Raw genomic sequence first — 20,681 nt, 5'->3', positions numbered from 1 at the left:
AGACAAAACTTCTGGCTTCATTTTTGCCATGTTCCAGATAATGTCTGAGTACAATGAAGTTTGTATTTTGTTTCCTTTGAAGATTGTGTGAGCTGTAACAAGGACAGAGCTTTTTTTTCTCTTTATATTCATCCTTTATATGACTGACTGCTTTGACATGAACCATCCTGGATTTAGCTTTCTGAGAACAGATGTTTCTGTTGCACACAGATTATGTGATTTGGTACCTTAGTTTGCAGTTTTGTCCAGAGCGTTTGGTTAGAATGCTGGGCTCTGCACTGTTAGGCACCCGATGTTTAAAACTACTTAATGAGGTCTGCATTGGAATGAATTAATTAAAAAAAAAGGGGGGGTGGAATCACTTAAAGGTAATATGCGTTACAAATGATTGGTTTGCACTACGTTGACATGTACTGGAGTAGATAGTGCGTAAAATTTCATGCAACAAAGCCAGCATGTTTCATTCTGGTTTAGTTTCAAGTTTGATTTTGTGTGTATTGCTTCTTGATGTGCTGCAGGAAAAAGGAGGGAAAAGAAGATGATTCCTTAGCAGATAAATGAAAGCTTCAGTATTGCTTTGATTTTTGCTTCTTTTTTATTTTCAGCTTTCATTGTTGTCTTTTTCTAAAATGTTTCTGCTGCCTCTTCTACATGATGTAGCCTAGTTCGCAACTTCCACTTGCTAGCAGTGTCCAACAAACAAAACTAAAAAATGGTATGGACCTGGTAAAAGGAAGGCCAGGTACACAGAGCTCAGAGCTTGAAGTCGCTTGGAGGTCTTCTCTCTGAAAGGTCTTGTTAAAATTAGATCAGTTGTTGTTTTCAGAAGGGATATATATATATATACCCCTATATACCCCTTTCAGAAGGGATTTATATATATATATAAAGAACTTGATGTTCTTAGCATTATTGCTGCTCTTACAGGAATTCAACATGTATAAGTGTAGTCAACAAATTTTAAGTCTGAGCAGCTTTTTCTTTTATGAACCAAGTAATTTCTACAGGCTAAGTATTGAACAAAGCTACAGTTTCGTCCTGAAAGCTCCTGATACAAGTTGGTTGCCTTATTGGAGGACTGGAAATGTCAGAAAACAAATGCACTAACAGCAAGATGAGGTTATTAGTTATTTGCCTCCCAATCTAAAAAGCATGGTTCCTGACTAATTTGGCTAGCTGTTCTGGCAAAAAGTCATTAAAAAACAACAAAATAAAACAAAAACAAACAAATAAAAAAGCGTATGTTTTTGCCAGTGAGCTGTGCTCTTACAAGAAAAACATTGCTGATACAATCACAATGCGCTGCCCTTTCAGCCCTTTGCCTTCACTGGCAAAGAATTGGATATAAATGGTAGGCTCTGAGTAACTTGGTCGGTGTTGTGCAGTATGTGCCGGTTCTCAAGAACAGCTGCTTTAGAGACAGGACTGGAGTTCTTCCAGACTTTTAGATTTTCATTTTAAAATAAAAACTAAGTTGCATTTGTGCTGTCTTTTTATAAACTGTTGAATCATAAATACATAAAATGCTTAAAGATTTTTTATTTGTTACTTTTAATTCTTTGTGAAAAAACAGAGGCGCTTTTTCTGCTGCTTTCTTTGGAAATCCAAGAACAATGGTTTACTGCTACTTGCTATCATTATAGTGGACTGTGGAGCTCCTTATCTTCATCTTGTCATGTTTTTTGTTTGTTTTGTAAGATTTATGTTTGTTGGTAGATATTTTCTCGCAACATACTGTTTGAAGAATACTGCTTACAGCGATGTTTTAGTGATAAGTTGCTGCGTAAAATGTAAAGGGTAAGAGACCCAGTAGAAAAGATGAGGACAGGTAGCACTGTCTGATTTAAATTTTACATTCTGACATGATGCTTCCTATCTGACTGTATGGCAGGTACCTAATAAATTTCAGATTTTTTTTAAGTGTCTAATGTCTTGAAAATGCATTTACAAGGCTAACTTTTCTATGATGTGGAGTTGAGTAGCAAGTAATCTTAGAACAACTGGGATTATATGCTGTATAGACTAATAAAAGTATTAGATATGAGATTTACCTTTATCAAAGCTTTGCTTATTCATATCAGGAAGGATCATTGGGCACTGCATTTATGTGTCAGGCAGGATTATTTGATTACTTTATATAGCATGGCCAGATTTTCAAGGAAAGTCTTAGCATGTTGCTCTCCCAGGATTTTGTGCCCTTGTGTGTGAATCACCGCACATACCGGGCAGAATATGGGGTGACCTCTGGGTTGGTCTACTGAATGATTAATCAGTGAGTACGTCACCTGTCCTCCAGACCAAAAGGCATACTACTATTTTTGTTCTCTCTCTTTGGATTTATAAAAGTTTGGGCCTCCTTTTCCAGACCAAGATCTTAATTTAAGGAAAAGTTGCAATATTTGCCTCCTTTAGATTTATTTTCGGTCTTTTTCTACATCTAGGAATGAACGAGGTACTGAGTTATTTTAACTGCTGTCATGGCATGTATCTCCTTCACTTAATTCCTCACCTCTACCTTGGAAGTCTTCTACCACTGTAGTGAACAATCATTACATTAGGTTTTTCATTGCTAAATGGTTGTGTGCTGTTTCAAAATAAATTGTCTTAAAGTGTACCTCTTCTGTCTTAAAGTATGTCACAGAACTTTTGGTCCTGATCAGTCTTAACCACAGCTGCCACAGCTGTGATAAGCATTACGGTGACTAGCCATTATGGTTTGCATCCTATTGTGTCAAAGGGATGGAAGGAGGACTGTTGCAGCTTGCTTAGCTTGTTATGGAGCTACAGGGATGATCTTGGCCATCCTTTCTGTATATGGAAATGAGGCTAAGAGTAAGGAAAGGAGGAGAGCCAGAGGCTAACAAGGCATGGATATGAAGAGAAAATGTAGTACAGCAAGCTAAATTAACGATGTTCTCCATGAGGTTGGGGGAAAGAGAGAGAAAATGAAATAGGATAAGAAGGGAAGTGAGCATGTTTAAAACAGTGGGAAGAAAGGCCCCTCGGAGTTAGATTACGTAGCAAAACCAAGATCTTTAGTCTCTGTTATTGAACATAATATTTCATGGATAAGTAGCTATCTATCGTTACGAACATTGAAGCTCTGTTTAGAAGAAAATACATTCTGGTGGGTGAAGTGAAAAGGAAGCCCTAAAATGACTTTTCCAGAGGATAATTTTTTCCCAACATGATTGCAAAATTTCAAGAATATTTTTATTCTGTTGGGTTTCTCCACTAGTACAGCATCTTGGTGTTTGACCCGATGATCTCTTGGGGTCCCTTTCAACCCCTACAATTTTGTGATTCTGTGATCTTTTTAGATTACTTATTTGAATTTTGGGGTGCGTATGAGATGCCTGCTTTCTAATTAAATGCTCCAGACCAGCTATAAATCTGTTAATGTGAATGAGTATGAAATATTTTAATGTAGAGGAACTTGTACAGTGTAGTAATGATTTTTGTTTTTTGCAGATGCCCTCCTCGAACTTTTTTACCAGCGCTGTGCAAAATTTTTCTTGATGAAAGTGCTCCCGACAATGTGTTGGAAGTAACAGCTCGTGCCATAACATATTATCTGGACGTATCAGCAGAATGCACCCGTAGGATTGTGGGAGTTGATGGAGCTATCAAGGCACTTTGTAATCGTTTAGTAGTTGTTGAACTTAACAACAGAACCAGCAGAGATTTGGCTGAGCAGTGCGTTAAGGTATGTGTTCTGCAGAATCTTCTCTTTTTTAAGAAGGAGCTGGAAAACTTGCCATTCCAGAAGAATTTACTCATATTCTAATCCTATATATCATAAAAATGTGAAGCAAAACCATGCCCAGTATGTTAAAATTTATGTGTCAACTATGTTTTCAATCTTTACGTTCAGTCTCGTGCTTTTCAAAGCTGAGATTCCTTTAAAAATACAACTAGCTAGATATTGCTCTCTATATAGAAACTAAAAGTGCTAGAAGAGAGTTTTCCTGTTTGTCTCCATGACTAGAATTCTGAGGGCTAATTTTATGCTAAAAAGAGAAAGAGGCATCAATCCAGATGCAGATAATTTACCTTATTTAAGAAATTATTTGCTGGTCATAGCTCCAGTGCAGCCTTCTGAAGTATTCAGAAGAATTTCCAAGACCCTCAAAATCTTTTACATGTAGTATAACTCGTGCCTGTGTGGCAGCACGTAGTTGTATTCCCTGATTACTATTGCCTCAGAATTTACACCTACGTTTGCTATTTATACTGTTCTTTCAAGTACCTCACTGAAGTAATAGGATTCATGGAAGTTTCAAAGCTCTCAGTTATTTTTGATCAAAAGACTTCATTCTCCCAGGAAGAGGTGCTAGTAATTATCTAGCTGTTTGCCATGATTGACTGGTAAAACCATGCTATTGAGGGATTTTCTTGTATTTGCTCCTGTATTTAAGCAGAAAACTGTTAGTCTACCGGAGGTTTCATCCCCTTAGGGGTATTGAGGAAGAGAGGTGTTGTGTGGTGTTTTTTGTTGTTGTTGTTGTTATTGTTTTGTTATTTAACTAGTTCTGTAGATGGATATGAACAAATAACTTAATTTTTATGTGTACTTTGTTATAATTAAATTTCATTTTGTTGCAGGTGTTAGAATTAATCTGTACCCGTGAGTCAGGAGCTGTGTTTGAAGCTGGGGGGTTGAATTGCGTTCTGACATTCATCCGTGACAGTGGACACCTTGTTCATAAAGATACTTTGCATTCTGCTATGGCTGTAGTCTCCAGGCTCTGTGGCAAAATGGAGCCTCAGGATTCTTCATTGGAGATCTGTGTGGAATCGCTGTCTAGTTTATTAAAACATGAAGACCATCAGGTAATAAAATAGTTGGCTCAAACTATGAATTTAACATCCATAACATTTAATAAATGAATGGCTAGGTAGTTTTGTACAGTCTCCACAACTATGTTCACAAAACAGTTGTTATATATGAATATTGTGGTAGTCTTCTACAGTTGTGATGACAAGAGAATAAAAATGCTGCTTAGTGTTTGACTGCAAGTGCTGTTGTGTGAATGTGATCTTATTCAGCCTCTGAAAAGTTCATTGAAAAATGTCCTTCAAATTTTTCAGTGTTTTTTGAAATACTTCCAGAATTAATTGTTGTTTTATGTCTGCACCTCAGTCACTACTAAATTGAGCATAAGTAAAAGACAAAACTCAACTTTTTTTGTTGCCTAAGAGAAACAATAAAAACAGTCATCGTTGATGCTAAAATATTACACTGACAAACAGTACTACTGTAACACCACTTCTTTACTGCAGTTTTATAAACTAGAGGCTACGTAGACCTTTTAAAGTCTAGGAACTTAAAGTAATTAACTTCCTATTAGCAGAATCCCTTTGTGCTTGTCGTACTAATGCTTTGCAAATAGGTATTTAGCCAAATCCTTGCTGTATCCTGGCCAGGTTTCTTGTCAATGCCATTCTCTGTCCCAATTTTTCCCCCACCTCTGTCCCCATTCCTGACTCCATGCCACCTTAGTTTGGTTTATTAAGTGTGTCATATTTGTGAGACAGTCTTTTTGCCAGTGAGCTAGATTTTTGATGTGTTGTCAGATCTTTTTGAAAGAACCACTTGGCAGGGGGCTATCACACCAGCCATCTGAGAACAAGTCACCTTGGTTTTTATCCGTTATATTACTTCATTAATGCACTTATCATCTGAGGCAAGCTAACCTTGAAATTTAGACCATAAGTCTGTAGTCTTTATCTGTTTCCCAATTTAAGATGCTTTAACAAAGCTATTGCTGGGACTGTTGAAGATCTGAACAGGAATTCAAACTTTCAATAAGGTAGTCTTTTAGCAGTTAGGCTTCAAGAGAAGTTTGCTTAAGGTTGGAGTAACCCAGATCATAGTAAATGAATCTGTAGCTGTATCCTTGAGAAACATATGTTGTGTGTGAAGGATGCCTCAGGATTTTTGACAAATGTTGATGGTTATTTTGGATTTGACCAGTATTTCCTTTTTTTTATTGTTTTACACTCCTGGATTTGGTCCCTTTCTGAGGGTAGCCAGCTAGTAATATCACTTGGGGGAAGAGTTCAAACCAGATGAACGTGGCCCTGAAAACAGCTTATCTGCATTTTTTTATTTTTTTTTTAACGTTTCTACTTAGCTCATGGTTTGTGAGAAGAAAAGTAAATACCTTCCACAGTACTATTTAGCTTTGTTAACCTATGTAGTGTGCTAAATAGGCTGAACCATTCTTACATATTTCTGACAGAGCAGTTCTGGTAACAATTAGTAAAGTAGCTGTGGTTTACATAAAGACTGATAGAACTGCTCATACCTCATCTTGACAAAGAATGGGAGCAAAATGTCAGAGGATACAAATAGTCATCATTGTAAATTAAAGAAAAATCTCTTTTACAAGAGTACTGATAAATCAGAATGTTTGGCATGCAGGGACTGTGCCAGAAGTTTACCATGTAGTGCTTTTATTCAAGAGAATAATTTTTTTTTCCAAGTCCTTGCAAACAAGGATTTATGCCTTTTAACTTAACAAAGTCTGTCTGAGTAGCTAATAATACTCAAATCTTGGTGTGTGTATTGATAAGTAACAGTTTTCAGGTATGTGACAGCTGACAATCATTTTGAAAATTGGCTGCACTGGAAGTAGATGAAATTCTAGGGATAAGAACTGTAGTAATTCAGACCTTGGTAAGGAATAGGTATTGGTAGTTTTCATAACATCTTTTCTTGGGGTTAGTCTGGTTTGCTACCTCATGTTTAGGAAGGTAGATTGCCAGCTCACCTTGATGTACATGTGCAACCCTCCTGATACGATGAGGAGACACTTCTAGTATAATGTGTAGTATGGATGAGAAAAACGTTAAAAACAGCAATACAGTCCTTCATTGAGTTTTTCAGAATGCTGTTGGGTTCTGCTGTTAGTTTTTGTTTGCTTGTTTGTTTGTTTTTTAAGCTGTCTGCGTTCATTTACTTTGAAGGAAACCTGGAGAAATGAGTCTTGTATTTTTGTGAATATCCTGTTAGCATCTTCTCACCTTAAGTAACAGATGTTTCATCTTTTCACTTGCACTTCTTTTGTAGGTTTCAGATGGAGCTCTGAGATGTTTTGCTTCATTAGCTGACAGATTCACACGTCGTGGAGTTGACCCAGCCCCCTTAGCTAAGCATGGGTTAACTGAGGAGTTGTTATCTCGCATGGCAGCTGCTGGTGGGACAGTATCAGGACCATCTTCAGCTTGCAAACCTGGCCGGAGTAGCACTGGAGCACCATCTACAGCTGCAGACTCTAAATTAAGTAATCAGGTGTCAACTATTGTAAGCCTGTTGTCAACCCTGTGTAGAGGCTCTCCAGTAGTAACACATGTAAGAAATCATTTTATGCTACAGATTTACATTCTTTTTAATTTTTTTTCTTCATGTATTTTAATATATACAAGATTTTCTTGTTATTTTATATATAGATATATAGATCTATTGATTATGAAAAGAATATATATACATATAGGTTATTTATTTATTAAGAGGGGAAAAAAAGGAAACGTTTCATATGGAAATGAAACCCAGTTCTGATAGTGTTTTCTAAAGCCCTGTATATTTTTTATTGTTCAGACTTTTAATTATTTCCAGGATCTCCTAAGATCTGAACTTCCAGATTCTATAGAAAGTGCGTTGCAGGGTGATGAGAGATGTGTACTGGATACCATGCGGTTAGTAGATCTTCTTTTGGTGCTACTATTCGAAGGGAGAAAAGCCCTGCCAAAATCCAGTGCTGGATCTACAGGCAGAATCCCAGGATTGCGAAGGCTGGATAGTTCTGGGGAACGTTCTCATCGGCAGCTGATAGACTGCATTCGCAGTAAGGACACTGATGCACTAATAGATGCTATTGACACAGGAGGTAAGAGAGAATTCTCTGAAAAAGAAAAAGCTAAATAAGGTATCTATGGTGTCATAACTTAAATTTTAATTTTTTAATTAAATTATTTATTTATTTTTTAATTTTTAATTTTTTAAGGTGTTACCTTAAAATTCTTTCTATACAGGTTACCTGGTTGAACAGTGTTTGTTAGTAATAACTTTATTTTTTTGGATTGTAGTTAAAGGTATAAATGCTTTTATTGAAGGTGGTTAATTCTTTTTTTTTTTTTTTTTTTTTTTTTTTTTTTTTTTTTTAAGACCTGCAATTTGCTTAACGCTGCTGAAGCTTAATGTTTAATTCTGGGAGCTTTAATTATTTTTATTTAATTGTATCTTTCAGCTTTTGAAGTAAATTTTATGGATGATGTAGGACAAACTCTTTTAAACTGGGCCTCAGCTTTTGGAACTCAGGAAATGGTAAATTCATTTTACAGAACTTTAAAAGTTTAGGACGTTTATATAAAGACATATGGAAAAACTAGTTTCCTTTTTCTTGTTTAACAGGTAGAATTTCTCTGTGAAAGAGGTGCTGATGTTAACAGAGGACAGAGGTCATCCTCATTACATTATGCAGCATGTTTTGGAAGACCTCAGGTAGCAAAGGTATGATTTAAATTGACATTGTAACATACTAAATTAATAGCCTTACATACTGAATTTCTGCCTTGTTCTGGAAGAAGTCTTTGTGCTCTGTCCAATATTTACATGTTCTTTACAGTGTTTATTGCAATACAAAATATTGGTTATGATAGGTCAGTAATGTGAATTAAAGTTTTATATTAACTTCACAGATAATAAAAAGCATATTGTGTTCCAACTTCCTACACACGTAATGTTTTAACTTTGCATGCTAGTGTAGGAAGGACATAGGGAAAAACATGTACTTCTTTGGAAGAAGGAATGTTAATGTGTAATTTTTGAAAATATTTGTTCTCAGACTCTCTTGCGACATGGTGCAAACCCTGATTTGAGAGATGAAGATGGGAAAACTCCTTTAGACAAAGCTCGTGAAAGGGGTCACAGTGAAGTAGTAGCTATTCTTCAGTCTCCAGGTGAGAGCAGTTTTTAATTCTGAGAAATGCAAATATAAAGCAATTCAATTATTAGAATTTTACTCTATTAAGAATCATGAAAAAAATACAGTATTTTATGACCAGCCTTCCTTAGCCTTCAGATTACATATAAAAACTTTAATATTTTACATGTTCTTAAGGGCTGGGGGATTACAGAAGAAACTGCTGAGTGGACATGAGCAGTGCCAGTGGTCCTGGTCTTCAGCTGTGGAATGGGGCTAGACTGGGATTTTGCTGTGGGTTCGGAGGATGTCAGCCTTGGTAGCTTCTCTGGCATCCTTCCTTTCTACATGGAAGCTGCTCTTTACCTGTTCGTGAGGCTCTTGTAGCACTGGAGCCACAGGTAGCTAGCTGTCTGTTCATATTCAATTTTTGTTAAGGAATTTGAGCTTTTCTATGAGTGGTCTTTGGTGGTACTTTGTTTAAAAAAGTTGTTCGGTAACCAAGTTGTGCACATGTAGATTTCACATCTTAGGAATGTGTATTTATGTTCAGTTGCCTAGATGTTAGTAAGGAAACCTTCTTACTTTTGTTTGAATGGTGTTTCTTTTTTTGTTTTCTAGGGGACTGGATGTGTCCTGTTAACAAAGGAGATGAGAAGAAAAAGAAAGATGCAAACAAGGATGAGGAAGAATGTAATGAACCCAAAGGAGATCCAGAAATGGCACCCATATACTTGAAAAGATTATTGCCTGTGTTTGCACAAACATTTCAACAAACTATGTTGCCTTCAATAAGGTAATAGGCGTGATTGTCAATTTCCCTGAATATTTTTCAGTTCTTAATGTTCTGATAAAAAAAGCTAATGTTGATTTTCTTCCAGTAAAAAAAAAACTAAAAATCTAAAGCATTTAAAAGTAATGCAAGTGACTTGTAAACATATATCAGTTTGAGTAGAAGTGGTGGTTTGAAAAATGTTGAGTCTTATTTTTGCTTAATATTTTAAGTATTTTTTGTTGCTGTTGTTTTTGTTTTGTTATCACCTTTCCGGGGATACAGTGTCTTGGAAGAAATATGGTTAGCTGAAGTGGGAGAGAGAAGCATGCTCTTGACTGCTGAAGCATGATTGAAAAATACTATGTTCTTGTAGCACTTGGCACTGTGGATCATGTGTATTTGGTCACAGCTGTTCGTAGCTGCTGTCATGGAGAGGAAAGCTAATGAAGTAGTATCAAGATATATTAATGGGAAAATGAGAGAGACTGGGAAAAGCTATTTCAGGTTTTGGAAGACTTCTTGACAGCTTATATGTTTATCAAGAAGATGCCTCTTACTGAGAGAATTAGAAATGGGATCTAATTTGATACTTAAAAGGAATACTGTTGGTGGCATAATATTTCTGATAAACTGTATGACCAGAACCTCTCAGCCTTTTACATTATGCAAACATAACATTTGCTTAATCTCTTGTATTCTCAGTGTATGGGTGTAGTACTTCTGGGCAGCTTAAACTTGGCCATTTTAACTAAAAGAAAAAAGAAACGGTGTTAACCGTTTCTGTAAGATTAACTTCTGTTGAAGATGTGAAAAGTAGTAGCTGTCAATATTTTAGAGTTTTCTTTTTGAATCTGGTAAATCATGTATTTAAAAGTCACTCAAAAATAAATTCTGTTTTCATCATACGCAAGTAACCAGATTCCATACTAATTTTACTTTTTAATTGGAAAATTGCATGGTTTTATAGACTTTAAAAAAGACTTTTTTTAGACTTCAAAACTCAAGAGATCTAACCAAAATGCTGGAAGTATGCAACAGATGTAAGGCTGAGATGGTACCTGGGAGGCAGATGAAGTGTGCAGAAGTGAATTGCCATCACTAAGTATGGATAAAGAGAGAATGTGGAATTGGTTTGACTGGGGAAGGGTGAAGGAGACAAAAATACATTAGACTGTCATGGTGCTGTAGAATCTAACAAATCTGTAGGTGGATTCTTGGAATTAATCTGAGATTTACTATCTGGCAACCAGAACTGGAATTCATTTCAAAAAATTATTTCTGTAAGCATGCATAAATGTAGTGCAAAAGCTATTTTTATCTTGAACTTCTTTGTTGCTTTGATTACCGTTTGCTTACTACTTGTTAAGAACCTTTTCCTGTGGTCTGTTTTAAAGGAAAGCAAGTCTTGCTCTCATAAGAAAAATGATACATTTTTGTTCTGAGGCACTACTGAAGGAGGTTTGTGACTCTGATGCTGGCCACAATCTGCCCACAATACTGGTTGAAATAACAGCTACAGTTCTTGATCAAGAGGTAGGAAGAAAAAACTTTTTCTTTTTTTTTTTTTGGTCCTAGTGAAACCACTGTAAAAATGGGATTATACTTATTGACTTATTGACTCCACATGCTTATTAACAGCTAACCTTAAAGTGTTGTTTATGGCATCCATCTGTAACTGGCTATGATGTTCAGCATGTCAAGATATTTCTAAGTAGAGATCTCACTGTTTCCTTTCTATCCCATTTTATGACAGGACGATGATGATGGCCATTTGCTAGCCCTGCAAATCATAAGGGATTTGGTGGATAAAGGTGGTGATCTTTTTCTAGACCAATTGGCTAGACTTGGTGTAATTAGTAAAGTGTCAACTTTGGCGGGACCTTCATCTGATGATGAGAATGAAGAGGAATCTAAACCTGAGAAAGTAAGTGCAGAATTGCTAACTTTATTTGTTCTTGTAAAACCAGCATTTGTAATGTAATTGTTTATATTATGAAAATGTCCAGGGGAAGGTAGCTAGATAGGTTATTAATTTAATGCTTATTGTATGCACTTGTTTAATTGTTTTTATTGTTGTCATTATTGTTTTGTAACTTATTATCCCATTAGCACCTTATCTGTTGAGTTTTCCTATTTGTATTTACTTTGTGTCAAAACCCCTTGACTGCTGTATTTGTCTTGTAGTTTGAACATGAGTACTAAACGAAATTAATCCTTTCTGAATGCAGTGCATCTCTTTCAATGTGCATGTATCAAGTAATTGCAGGTGGTTTTAAGCCTTGTTATGGATTTTAATGAAAACATAAAAACAAAAATAATTTTCTGTGTGATGAAAAGCTTAAGGGCGCATTGAAGTTATTTGCTTATTTCCAACAGTAAGTTATGGACAGCTCAGATAATTTTCTTATCCATTTAATTAAGATTTGTAGTTATGCCCTAAGTTTTTGGTTTGCTTTGTGTGTTTTTTTTTTAGTGTTTGCTTAGGTATTTAAGAGCTGTCTGAACATGGTTTTGGACAACTGGTCCTAGGTGGCAAGGGAGTTGAACAAGATGACTTCTAGAGGTCTCTTCCAGCCTTAACAATTCTGTTCTCACAATATGAGTTTTGAAGAGAGGTGGGATATATATCCCTGTCAGTAGGCTGTTGTTATGGAGTAAATCTACTTGAAAAGAAATCTTTTCAAAGTATCTTATTCTGTTAATGAATACTTTCAAAGATGGATTTTACAGACAGAAAAGCTTAGTTCCTATACCTTTTTGGCTTGAGTAATTTATTTTCTGCTTCAATACTTTTCAAGATTCGTATGTTCTGTTTTGGTTTTATGTGTTGTTTTTGTGTGTGTGTGTTTTGTGATTAAATATAATTTTATTACAGGAGGATGAACCACAGGAGGATGCTAAAGAACTTCAACAGGGTAAACCATATCACTGGAGAGACTGGTCAATCATTAGGGGCAGGGACTGCCTGTATATATGGAGTGATGCTGCAGCCCTGGAGCTGTCTAATGGTAGTAATGGATGGTTCAGATTTATCTTGGATGGGAAACTGGCCACAATGTATTCCAGCGGAAGCCCCGAAGGAGGATCTGATAGTTCAGGTAGTATTTCTTCTCAGTAAAAATCCAAGTTAATTTTTGAGACTGCTGTTTGTTTATATAATTTGATTGGAGCTATTTTGTTTTGCAGGAATTGGCTTACTAAATAGTAAAGGATGTAAACAGGTGGAAGGTGGTCAGTTAATTGTGATGCTTTTCATCAGATAGCATGTGACTATAACTTGGGTGAATTGTGTTAAGTAAACATCTTGCCAGTGAAAGTGTATTAACTTTGTTTTGTTTTGACTCTTCTCCATGCATACCTAATTTTTTCACCCCCGTCATTAAAAGCACTTTGTAGTGGCCGTCTCAGGAAAAGCAGGTTGAAATGGCGATTTGTTGTTTGCTTCTAGCTAGCAGAATGAAGTTGCATGTGTTTGAAGACAAAGTAATGGAAAGTTTCTCATCAAGACTGGGAAACAAATTACAGTGTCTTAATTGTTTGTTGGAGGGAGGATAGGGGAACGGACCTCATGCACTGGTAGTGTACAGTTTTTGTGTTTGTTTTTTAAATTTCTGTGCAGAATACACAACTTGTTCTGGGTGCAGAAACAACCCTCCTTTATCGTTTCATCTTTTTTGCAACAGTTCATACATTTATGAACCAGCAGGCATAAAACGCTTTGCAATATTTTTGTTTTCAACAAGCCATTGAGTGAAATAACAGAACATATTATGATTCAGGATAGAAATGAAGTGCTAATGACATTATTTGTGAATTTTGAAGCATGAAGACGAATTGTGGTATGGTGTGTTTTTGGATTGTAACACAATTGGAAGCCACTTTGGAATTTTTTTTCTTTTTTTTTCCCCCAAAAGTGTATTCTTGCATTCTTTAAGCAAGGCAAACAGTTTCTGTGTTGATATACTTGTTTATCATACAATGTAATTTTAAGGAAATCCATGTGGTTAGATCATCATGGCCCTTGAAAGCCAATTCTGCTTGCTTCCTCCCATATGATGGGATGAGTTCTTCCTGTTTTTGTAGAAGATGAGTTGAATGGGACTACTCAGATGAATTTGGTGTGAAGATTAGTCAGATTATTGATTTAGGTTAATGTTTCTCTTCCTATGTATTTTTTGTATATATGACCAAATAGATACCTTCCCAAAAAAACTTGGGATCTACCATGGATATTATGGAAGGGAGGGTGCTAAACTGGATTAAATCAGGCTTTTAATTTTTTTTTTTTTGTCAAACAGACATCTACTAAGAATGCTGACATTGCAATGTAGTTTGCCTGAAGTTTAACCATTAGCTAGCTCTTAAGCATGTGCAGCAGCCTCTCTTTCACTTGAGATATGAAACTGGTATTTGTTAATACTTAACTAAAAATACTACACGGATAGATTCAGAATAGTATCTTTGTTTTTAAGTCCTGAACTATACTATATGTTCTGCTGTCTTAAATCATTGCTGATTAATCTCATGGTATACTTTTTAGTAACTTCATGACTGGCAAGAATATAGAGGGTTGACTAATGGAGTTTGTTGGTGTGTATTGCATGATGAAGGCTGGAGGGGATGTGGGGACATATATATACTTTGAACATTGAAGGTCTGTCCTCACCCATCTCCTCATTAGCTTAATACTTGTTTGTTTGAAATCTTAGGGATAAAAAAAATTCAATGCAAAAATTGAAATTCAATGGTAATTCTTTATGTGAGTTTCAAAATTCTGTCTAAGGGAGCCTGAAATTGTTTCCAACCATGTTAAATTATTGCACTTTCAGTGCAATGTGTTGCATAATAAATAGGTAAAAAATGTAATTATGGAAATTTGGAAGTGATTCGTTAACAGAATTTTCATTTCTCATACAAATTTTCAATAATTTTTTTACAAATCTCCCTGGCTTCTGTGATTTTTTTAAACCATAAAGAATGTTATGCCTCGGTAGTGCATATTTACTTTGCATATGGAAAGTGTTGTTTTGTTTGTTTTTTTTTAGTATTGTATAGTAGTTAAGCTGACAGACTTAAAAAACCTAGAGTGTAAGACATTGCAGCAAAAAGAAAACAGCAATTTTGCAAGTTCACAGACTACAGATGTTATATTAATAAAATCAGTATCAATTTTTATCCTTAAAGTTGAGACAAAATTAAAAAATCAATAACCTATAAAGATTTTTCTAAAATACAAACTCATTAAATATTCTGGAATAATCTTAAATAGTAGCTTGAATGTAGCATGTAGTCTTGTAATTACTACAGTATTTAAAAAATAATTTAATTGAAATTGAGTTGTTTAGAATAGTTTAAAGGTAGATTACCTACGTATCCAAAATGTAGGATGTGAGCCTGTTTATCATCTATTAAGTGATGTCTCCATATAAATATTTTGTGGTGCCATTAGATTTATTTCATGTTTCTCTCAGATATACATGTCTTGAAAAATTTTGTAATTTCTAAAAAAGGAATACAAGCATCTATATTATAACCTGATTTAGCATAATGTAACTGGTAAGTTACATAAATGTGGCTTTCTAACTTTCTCTGAGGTGAATGCAAAAGTTCTGCAAAAAAGACGAATGAAAGTTTTAATATAACTTAAAATATTATTTTCTGTTGCCTTAGTGACAGTTAATCTGTCACTAATCAAATTCCTTTTACCACATACTGATCACGATACTCTAAAGTTCTGTGATTTTTTTTCCCATTTTGTAATATGGCTTAATCATCTTTTCCTCACCTGCTGTAAACTGAATTTGATTGCTGTTTTCCTGTTGGAGAATTCATTTAATTTACTATTTCTAAAACACAAGTAGTTCATGCTGGCAATAATGAGAACTTGTTTTTACAAATTTGAAGGTTTGTCATTGATTTCTTTGATCTATTATAACTGTGAAAATGAATTAACACATCTTTCAGTAGCATCATTTAGGAAGAGTTCCATAGTCCATATTGATGAGATTGTGGAGTAAATCACTGTTGGAGTACATAGACTGGGAAGAAGTTCAGGGTACTTAAAAACCCTTAATTTCAGACTTAATTTTGCATTGAATGTACTCAGTTGTTTTGCTCATGCAAAAAAAAAAACATTGCTTGAGATACGCGATGGTGAAATCAATTGTTAGAAAAAAATATGTATGTTTGTTTTTAAATAGAAAGTAGGAGTGAATTCCTTGAGAAGTTGCAAAGAGCGAGAAGCCAAGTAAAACCATCTACCACAAGTCAGCCAATTTTGTCAGCACCAGGGCCAACTAAACTTACTGTGGGAAACTGGTCACTCACCTGTCTGAAAGAAGGAGAAATTGCTATCCACAATTCTGATGGTCAGCAAGCTACAATACTGAAAGAAGATCTCCCAGGCTTTGTGTTTGAGTCAAACAGAGGAACAAAGCATTCGTTTACAGCTGAAACCTCTTTGGGTAAGTATGTAGGTATGTGTAATGAACAGGTAGGAGTAAGTGTAGATAAGATAGGTTTTGGTTTGTTGGTTTTCATACTTGTGGGAAATTCTGACTTGTCTAAAAAAAAATAAAATAAAATACATTGCAGGGTCAGAATTTGTGACTGGCTGGACTGGTAAGAGAGGAAGAAAGCTAAAATCTAAACTGGAGAAGACAAAGCAGAAGGTTGGTGAGCATGTGTGAATTTTATACTTAGAGTTTAATATAGCTTGTTTTATTTATCAACTTGCATATGTGATAAAATTTCCTTTTAGAGGATTAAGATCTTCTCTAATTTCAGCTGCATGCAATTTAATGCCAAGTTTAAAGGGGAAAACCTGACTTAAAACAAAGCACTTCTAAGGCGGGTGGTTTTGTCCTGAAGTCTTAGACTCCATGCTCTTTTAAATGAAAACAGATTTTCTTTTAAAAACAGAAGAAAATCCAATCCTTCTTACTGGCATATGTTTGTGTAATCCAGTAGATACCAGTTGTTTTTTTTTGTTGTTTTTTTTTTTAATGCAAAGAAAGAAAAGGCATAATGATCAACATACCTGTCTTTGGTGAACCCTGTCCTAAGTTACTGGCATACATAATTCATAATTCATTCATAACCTGTTCTAGTTATCATTTTGAATTGATGGAAGCTTTGTAGTTGGTTTGAATGTTTCTAATACTTTGGTAATCGTTGTTAGAAATGTCATGAGTAGGTCATACCCATGTAAATAACATCTGTGTTTTAGTCGTACATTATGAATATTAAACTTGCTGCTCTAGGAATAAATAAAATATCTTAGTTGTTGCTATTGTAACAGTAACATTCAGGTCTCGTGCATTTAAGCATCTGAAAAGAATGCATTTTTATTCTTCTGTCTTTCATGTACAGACCTTACCTTGCTTAGGTCCATGTGCAACGGCATCATAAAAAAGTTTTCAGAATAAGGTCACTTAAAGATGACTTAATGGGATTTGGTTTAGGGAATGCAAATAGCTTTCATAAACCATATTTTTAAAAAATGATTACTCTTACCTCTAAAATATTACCAGAACACTTATACAGTACTGAAGATTTGTAGACTGAGAACTCTCTTTTCTGCTACCTTTGCACTATAACTTAATGTATGATGGTCAGCTTAGTTTCTGTAAATTTGTGTAAGATTGTTTATTCCCTTTTATTTTCCTCTCTGCTTTTAACCTTTCATCTTTGCTTCATATTTAGCCTTTGCGCATCTTATGATGTACGTTGTATGATAGGTTTCTGTTCTTACCTATTTTTGTCTGCCCTGGACTTTTAAAAACACAAACAAAAAAGAAAACCAATTGTCTAGAGTCTTAAATAGTAGTAATAGTGGTCTCATATTACAGTAACATATGACTTGTGATTATGAAAATCCTTTTGTAGGTACGCACTATGGCAAGAGATTTATACGATGATCATTTTAAAGCTGTTGAAAGCATGCCTCGAGGAGTAGTTGTAACACTGAGGAACATAGCAACACAGTTAGAGTCTGCATGGGAACTTCATACAAACAGACAGGTAAGTGTACCTCCTGTAATTTAAAGCATATGATGTCAGTGGAAATCATGTAGCAATATTCAGACTGTGCTATGTCATGTAAAATAGTCACAATATATCTGTCTGAACTGTGAGGTTTTTTTATGCATACAGTTGCTAGTTACATGCTTCACTGGGACACTTTTTTCAGGTGTTCATTTGAAAGATACTATTATTAGCTTGTTTCATCATAATTGTCTTTTTGTCTTTCAGTGTATTGAAGGAGAAAACACTTGGAGAGATTTAATGAAGACTGCTTTGGAAAACTTAATTGTACTTTTGAAGGATGAGAATACTATTTCTCCGTATGAAATGTGCAGTAGTGGCTTAGTTCAATCATTGCTTACAGTTTTAAATAATGTGAGTTTACAGAATGTAAGTCTCCTAAAGAAAAACTTTTGAAAGAAAATGAAGGCATAAGTCTTAATTAAAAATAAATAAATATTACAGATGTGGCTTTTTTCTGTCTTGAAAACTAGACAGACTTGCAACAGTAAGTGATCTGACCCATTGAATATATACTATCACAATAAATTATTTTAATTCAAATATGATATTAAAAGTCTGGTCAGTTATAATGGCTGATATAATGTAGCTTTTGATATAAAGACTTTAAATAGCAAATTCAGTGAGCCCAAACAGATACTTTTGCCAATGTAAAAAATGAATATGCTGTGCTGTATCAGAAGTAATGTATATATTTTTTTTTTCTTCTTAGAACATCGATTTAGATGTGAAACAAGACTGTAGTCAATTAGTAGAGAGAATAAATGTTTTCAAAACAGCATTCAGTGAAAATGAAGATGATGAGAGGTAGGTTTAAAAAATACCTATGTTTGTGATGTGGTAATGTATGTTTAAAAACAAAACAAAACAAAAAGACAAAGGAACATTCTTAACATGGTAGGCTTTTTACTATAGCTGGGTAGTATTCTCTGAGATACTGTAGATTTTGTTTATTCCTCCTTGTGTGGTAACATAGTGACTGTTCACTTTTGCAGTCGTCCAGCAGTTGCATTAATTCGAAAATTGATAGCAGTGTTAGAATCTATTGAACGTCTACCTCTCCACTTGTATGATACACCAGGATCTACGTATAATCTTCAGGTACAGTGATAACAGTATGTAATACTCGGTGATAAACAACCAAATGTTTTGTATGAATTTCAGGAAAAGTTACACGTGTTAAATCTACATGAAATGCATTCTTGTAAATTGGATAGAATTAGCTAAAGAACAAACTTTTTGTCATTTATTTCTTCTAATACCTAACCTGAATGTTTGTGTTTTTTATTTTGATGTTAAATATCAGAAGATGGTTGCAGGAAGTTGCAAAAACACTGCTGCCATTGGATATTGAGCCCGTTTATTATTATTATAGCTCTTAGTAAAAATACAAAAAAAAAAAAAAAGAAATAAAAGCTCTAAAAACATGAAATATGAAAGTATTCACTTGAATGTGTAACTGATTTATGTTGATTGTCACCAAAGAATTGTTGAGTTAGCTGAAAAAATGGAGCAATAAGGGAACAGTTTAAAAGCCTTAAGTTAGAATATAGTGCTTGTTTAAATTGCACACAAAAATTTATGAGGAGCTGAAACTGTTTTAGTGAAGCATTGCTTTTCTTAATCTACAAAATGTAAACAGAAAAGCCAATATTAACATTTAGGTACTCTTTCAGATACTGACAAGACGGTTGAGGTTTCGTTTGGAACGTGCTTCAGGGGAGACATCATTAATAGATCGAACTGGCCGAATGCTAAAGATGGAGCCGTTGGCAACTGTTGAATCTCTAGAACAGTATCTCCTGAAAATGGTGAGCAACATACCATGTGCGGTTCACGAGGAAAGGTTGCATTCTGTATCACTAATATTTTTTCTTCATTCATGTGTAGGTAGCAAAGCAATGGTACGACTTTGATAGGGCTTCATTTGTTTTTGTACGAAAACTACGTGAAGGCCAAACATTTGTATTCAGGCATCAACACGATTTTGATGAAAATGGAATTATTTACTGGATTGGGACAAATGCCAAGTGAGTTTTTTTCAAAGCTAAATATTTTGAATTAAAATTTAGTAAACTATATGCAGAGGGGAAAAAAATGAAAATTCACAATGAAGTCTGTTGTTTTTTTTAAGAATGGGAGTTTGCTTTTACTGGTTATCAATAGAATTATATCTTTTTTGCTCTGCTTAACTAATACAAAAATACGAATCTCTGAAGTTGGATTGAGAATTTGTTTGTATTCTTGCTGAAGAAATGAAGGGATGGGAAGGGTTGGGTCTTTTGTTAACTGCTGTAGTGAAGTAACATTTTTGGAATGTCTATAAAGTTATCTAATTATCTCAAATGATATTAACTGCTCCAGTTTGTAATAAACTCAGCTGTAATCAATAACTTGCAGTAAATTGTCAAATGTTACTGATATCTGTTTTTTAATGTAAGTAATAATTGAACAGTACATTTCTCTTTTTAATAGAACTGCATATGAGTGGGTAAATCCAGCAGCCTATGGGTTAGTAGTGGTTACATCCTCAGAAGGAAGAAATCTGCCTTATGGCCGTTTAGAAGACATCCTAAGCCGTGACAGTTCAGCTCTCAATTGTCATACTAATGATGATAAGAATGCTTGGTTTGCCATAGATCTTGGCCTTTGGGTTATACCATCAGCTTACACATTACGCCATGCTCGAGGTTATGGACGATCTGCTCTCAGAAATTGGGTTTTCCAGGTATCTAAGGATGGACAGAACTGGACTACTTTGTATACTCATGTTGATGACTGTAGTCTCAACGAACCAGGGTATGTCAGTGTATTTTACCAGCTTTCATAAAATTGAGCTAAGTTGAATATATACTTGGCTGTAGACTACCTTAACGTATGCCATAGCTATAATAAATAATTATGTAAAAAAGGGGTAGGTGGCGCAGATGATT

At 34.9% G+C, this 20,681-nt stretch overlaps 1 protein-coding gene across 12 annotated transcripts in view; it reads left to right on the top strand.

Moving 5' to 3' along the window:
• The window catches only part of HECTD1 (HECT domain E3 ubiquitin protein ligase 1), a 61,872-nt gene that overhangs the window by 15,228 nt on the left and 25,963 nt on the right, over positions 1-20,681 (top strand). For 4 of the 12 annotated variants that reach the window (XM_068684403.1, XM_068684407.1, XM_068684404.1 and 1 more), the window contains exons 3-23: positions 3,472-3,706; positions 4,606-4,833; positions 7,076-7,357; positions 7,604-7,892; positions 8,253-8,329; positions 8,417-8,515; positions 8,850-8,964; positions 9,549-9,723; positions 11,097-11,235; positions 11,456-11,626; positions 12,578-12,800; positions 12,889-12,933; positions 15,903-16,166; positions 16,297-16,373; positions 17,590-17,724; positions 17,956-18,117; positions 18,461-18,555; positions 18,744-18,849; positions 19,425-19,559; positions 19,639-19,778; positions 20,224-20,547. In XM_068684403.1, coding sequence (XP_068540504.1) covers positions 3,472-3,706; positions 4,606-4,833; positions 7,076-7,357; positions 7,604-7,892; positions 8,253-8,329; positions 8,417-8,515; positions 8,850-8,964; positions 9,549-9,723; positions 11,097-11,235; positions 11,456-11,626; positions 12,578-12,800; positions 12,889-12,933; positions 15,903-16,166; positions 16,297-16,373; positions 17,590-17,724; positions 17,956-18,117; positions 18,461-18,555; positions 18,744-18,849; positions 19,425-19,559; positions 19,639-19,778; positions 20,224-20,547 — 3,516 coding nt within the window. The remainder of the gene's footprint in view (positions 1-3,471; positions 3,707-4,605; positions 4,834-7,075; positions 7,358-7,603; positions 7,893-8,252; positions 8,330-8,416; positions 8,516-8,849; positions 8,965-9,548; positions 9,724-11,096; positions 11,236-11,455; positions 11,627-12,577; positions 12,801-12,888; positions 12,934-15,902; positions 16,167-16,296; positions 16,374-17,589; positions 17,725-17,955; positions 18,118-18,460; positions 18,556-18,743; positions 18,850-19,424; positions 19,560-19,638; positions 19,779-20,223; positions 20,548-20,681) is intronic. The other 8 variants (XM_068684406.1, XM_068684402.1, XM_068684405.1 and 5 more) reach the window with 6 other exon arrangements.

Source organism: Anas acuta, chromosome 5, assembly GCF_963932015.1.
Source record: "Anas acuta chromosome 5, bAnaAcu1.1, whole genome shotgun sequence".
In the NCBI taxonomy this organism is placed as follows: domain Eukaryota; kingdom Metazoa; phylum Chordata; class Aves; order Anseriformes; family Anatidae; genus Anas; species Anas acuta.
This window is presented reverse-complemented; position numbering and strand designations above follow the sequence as displayed.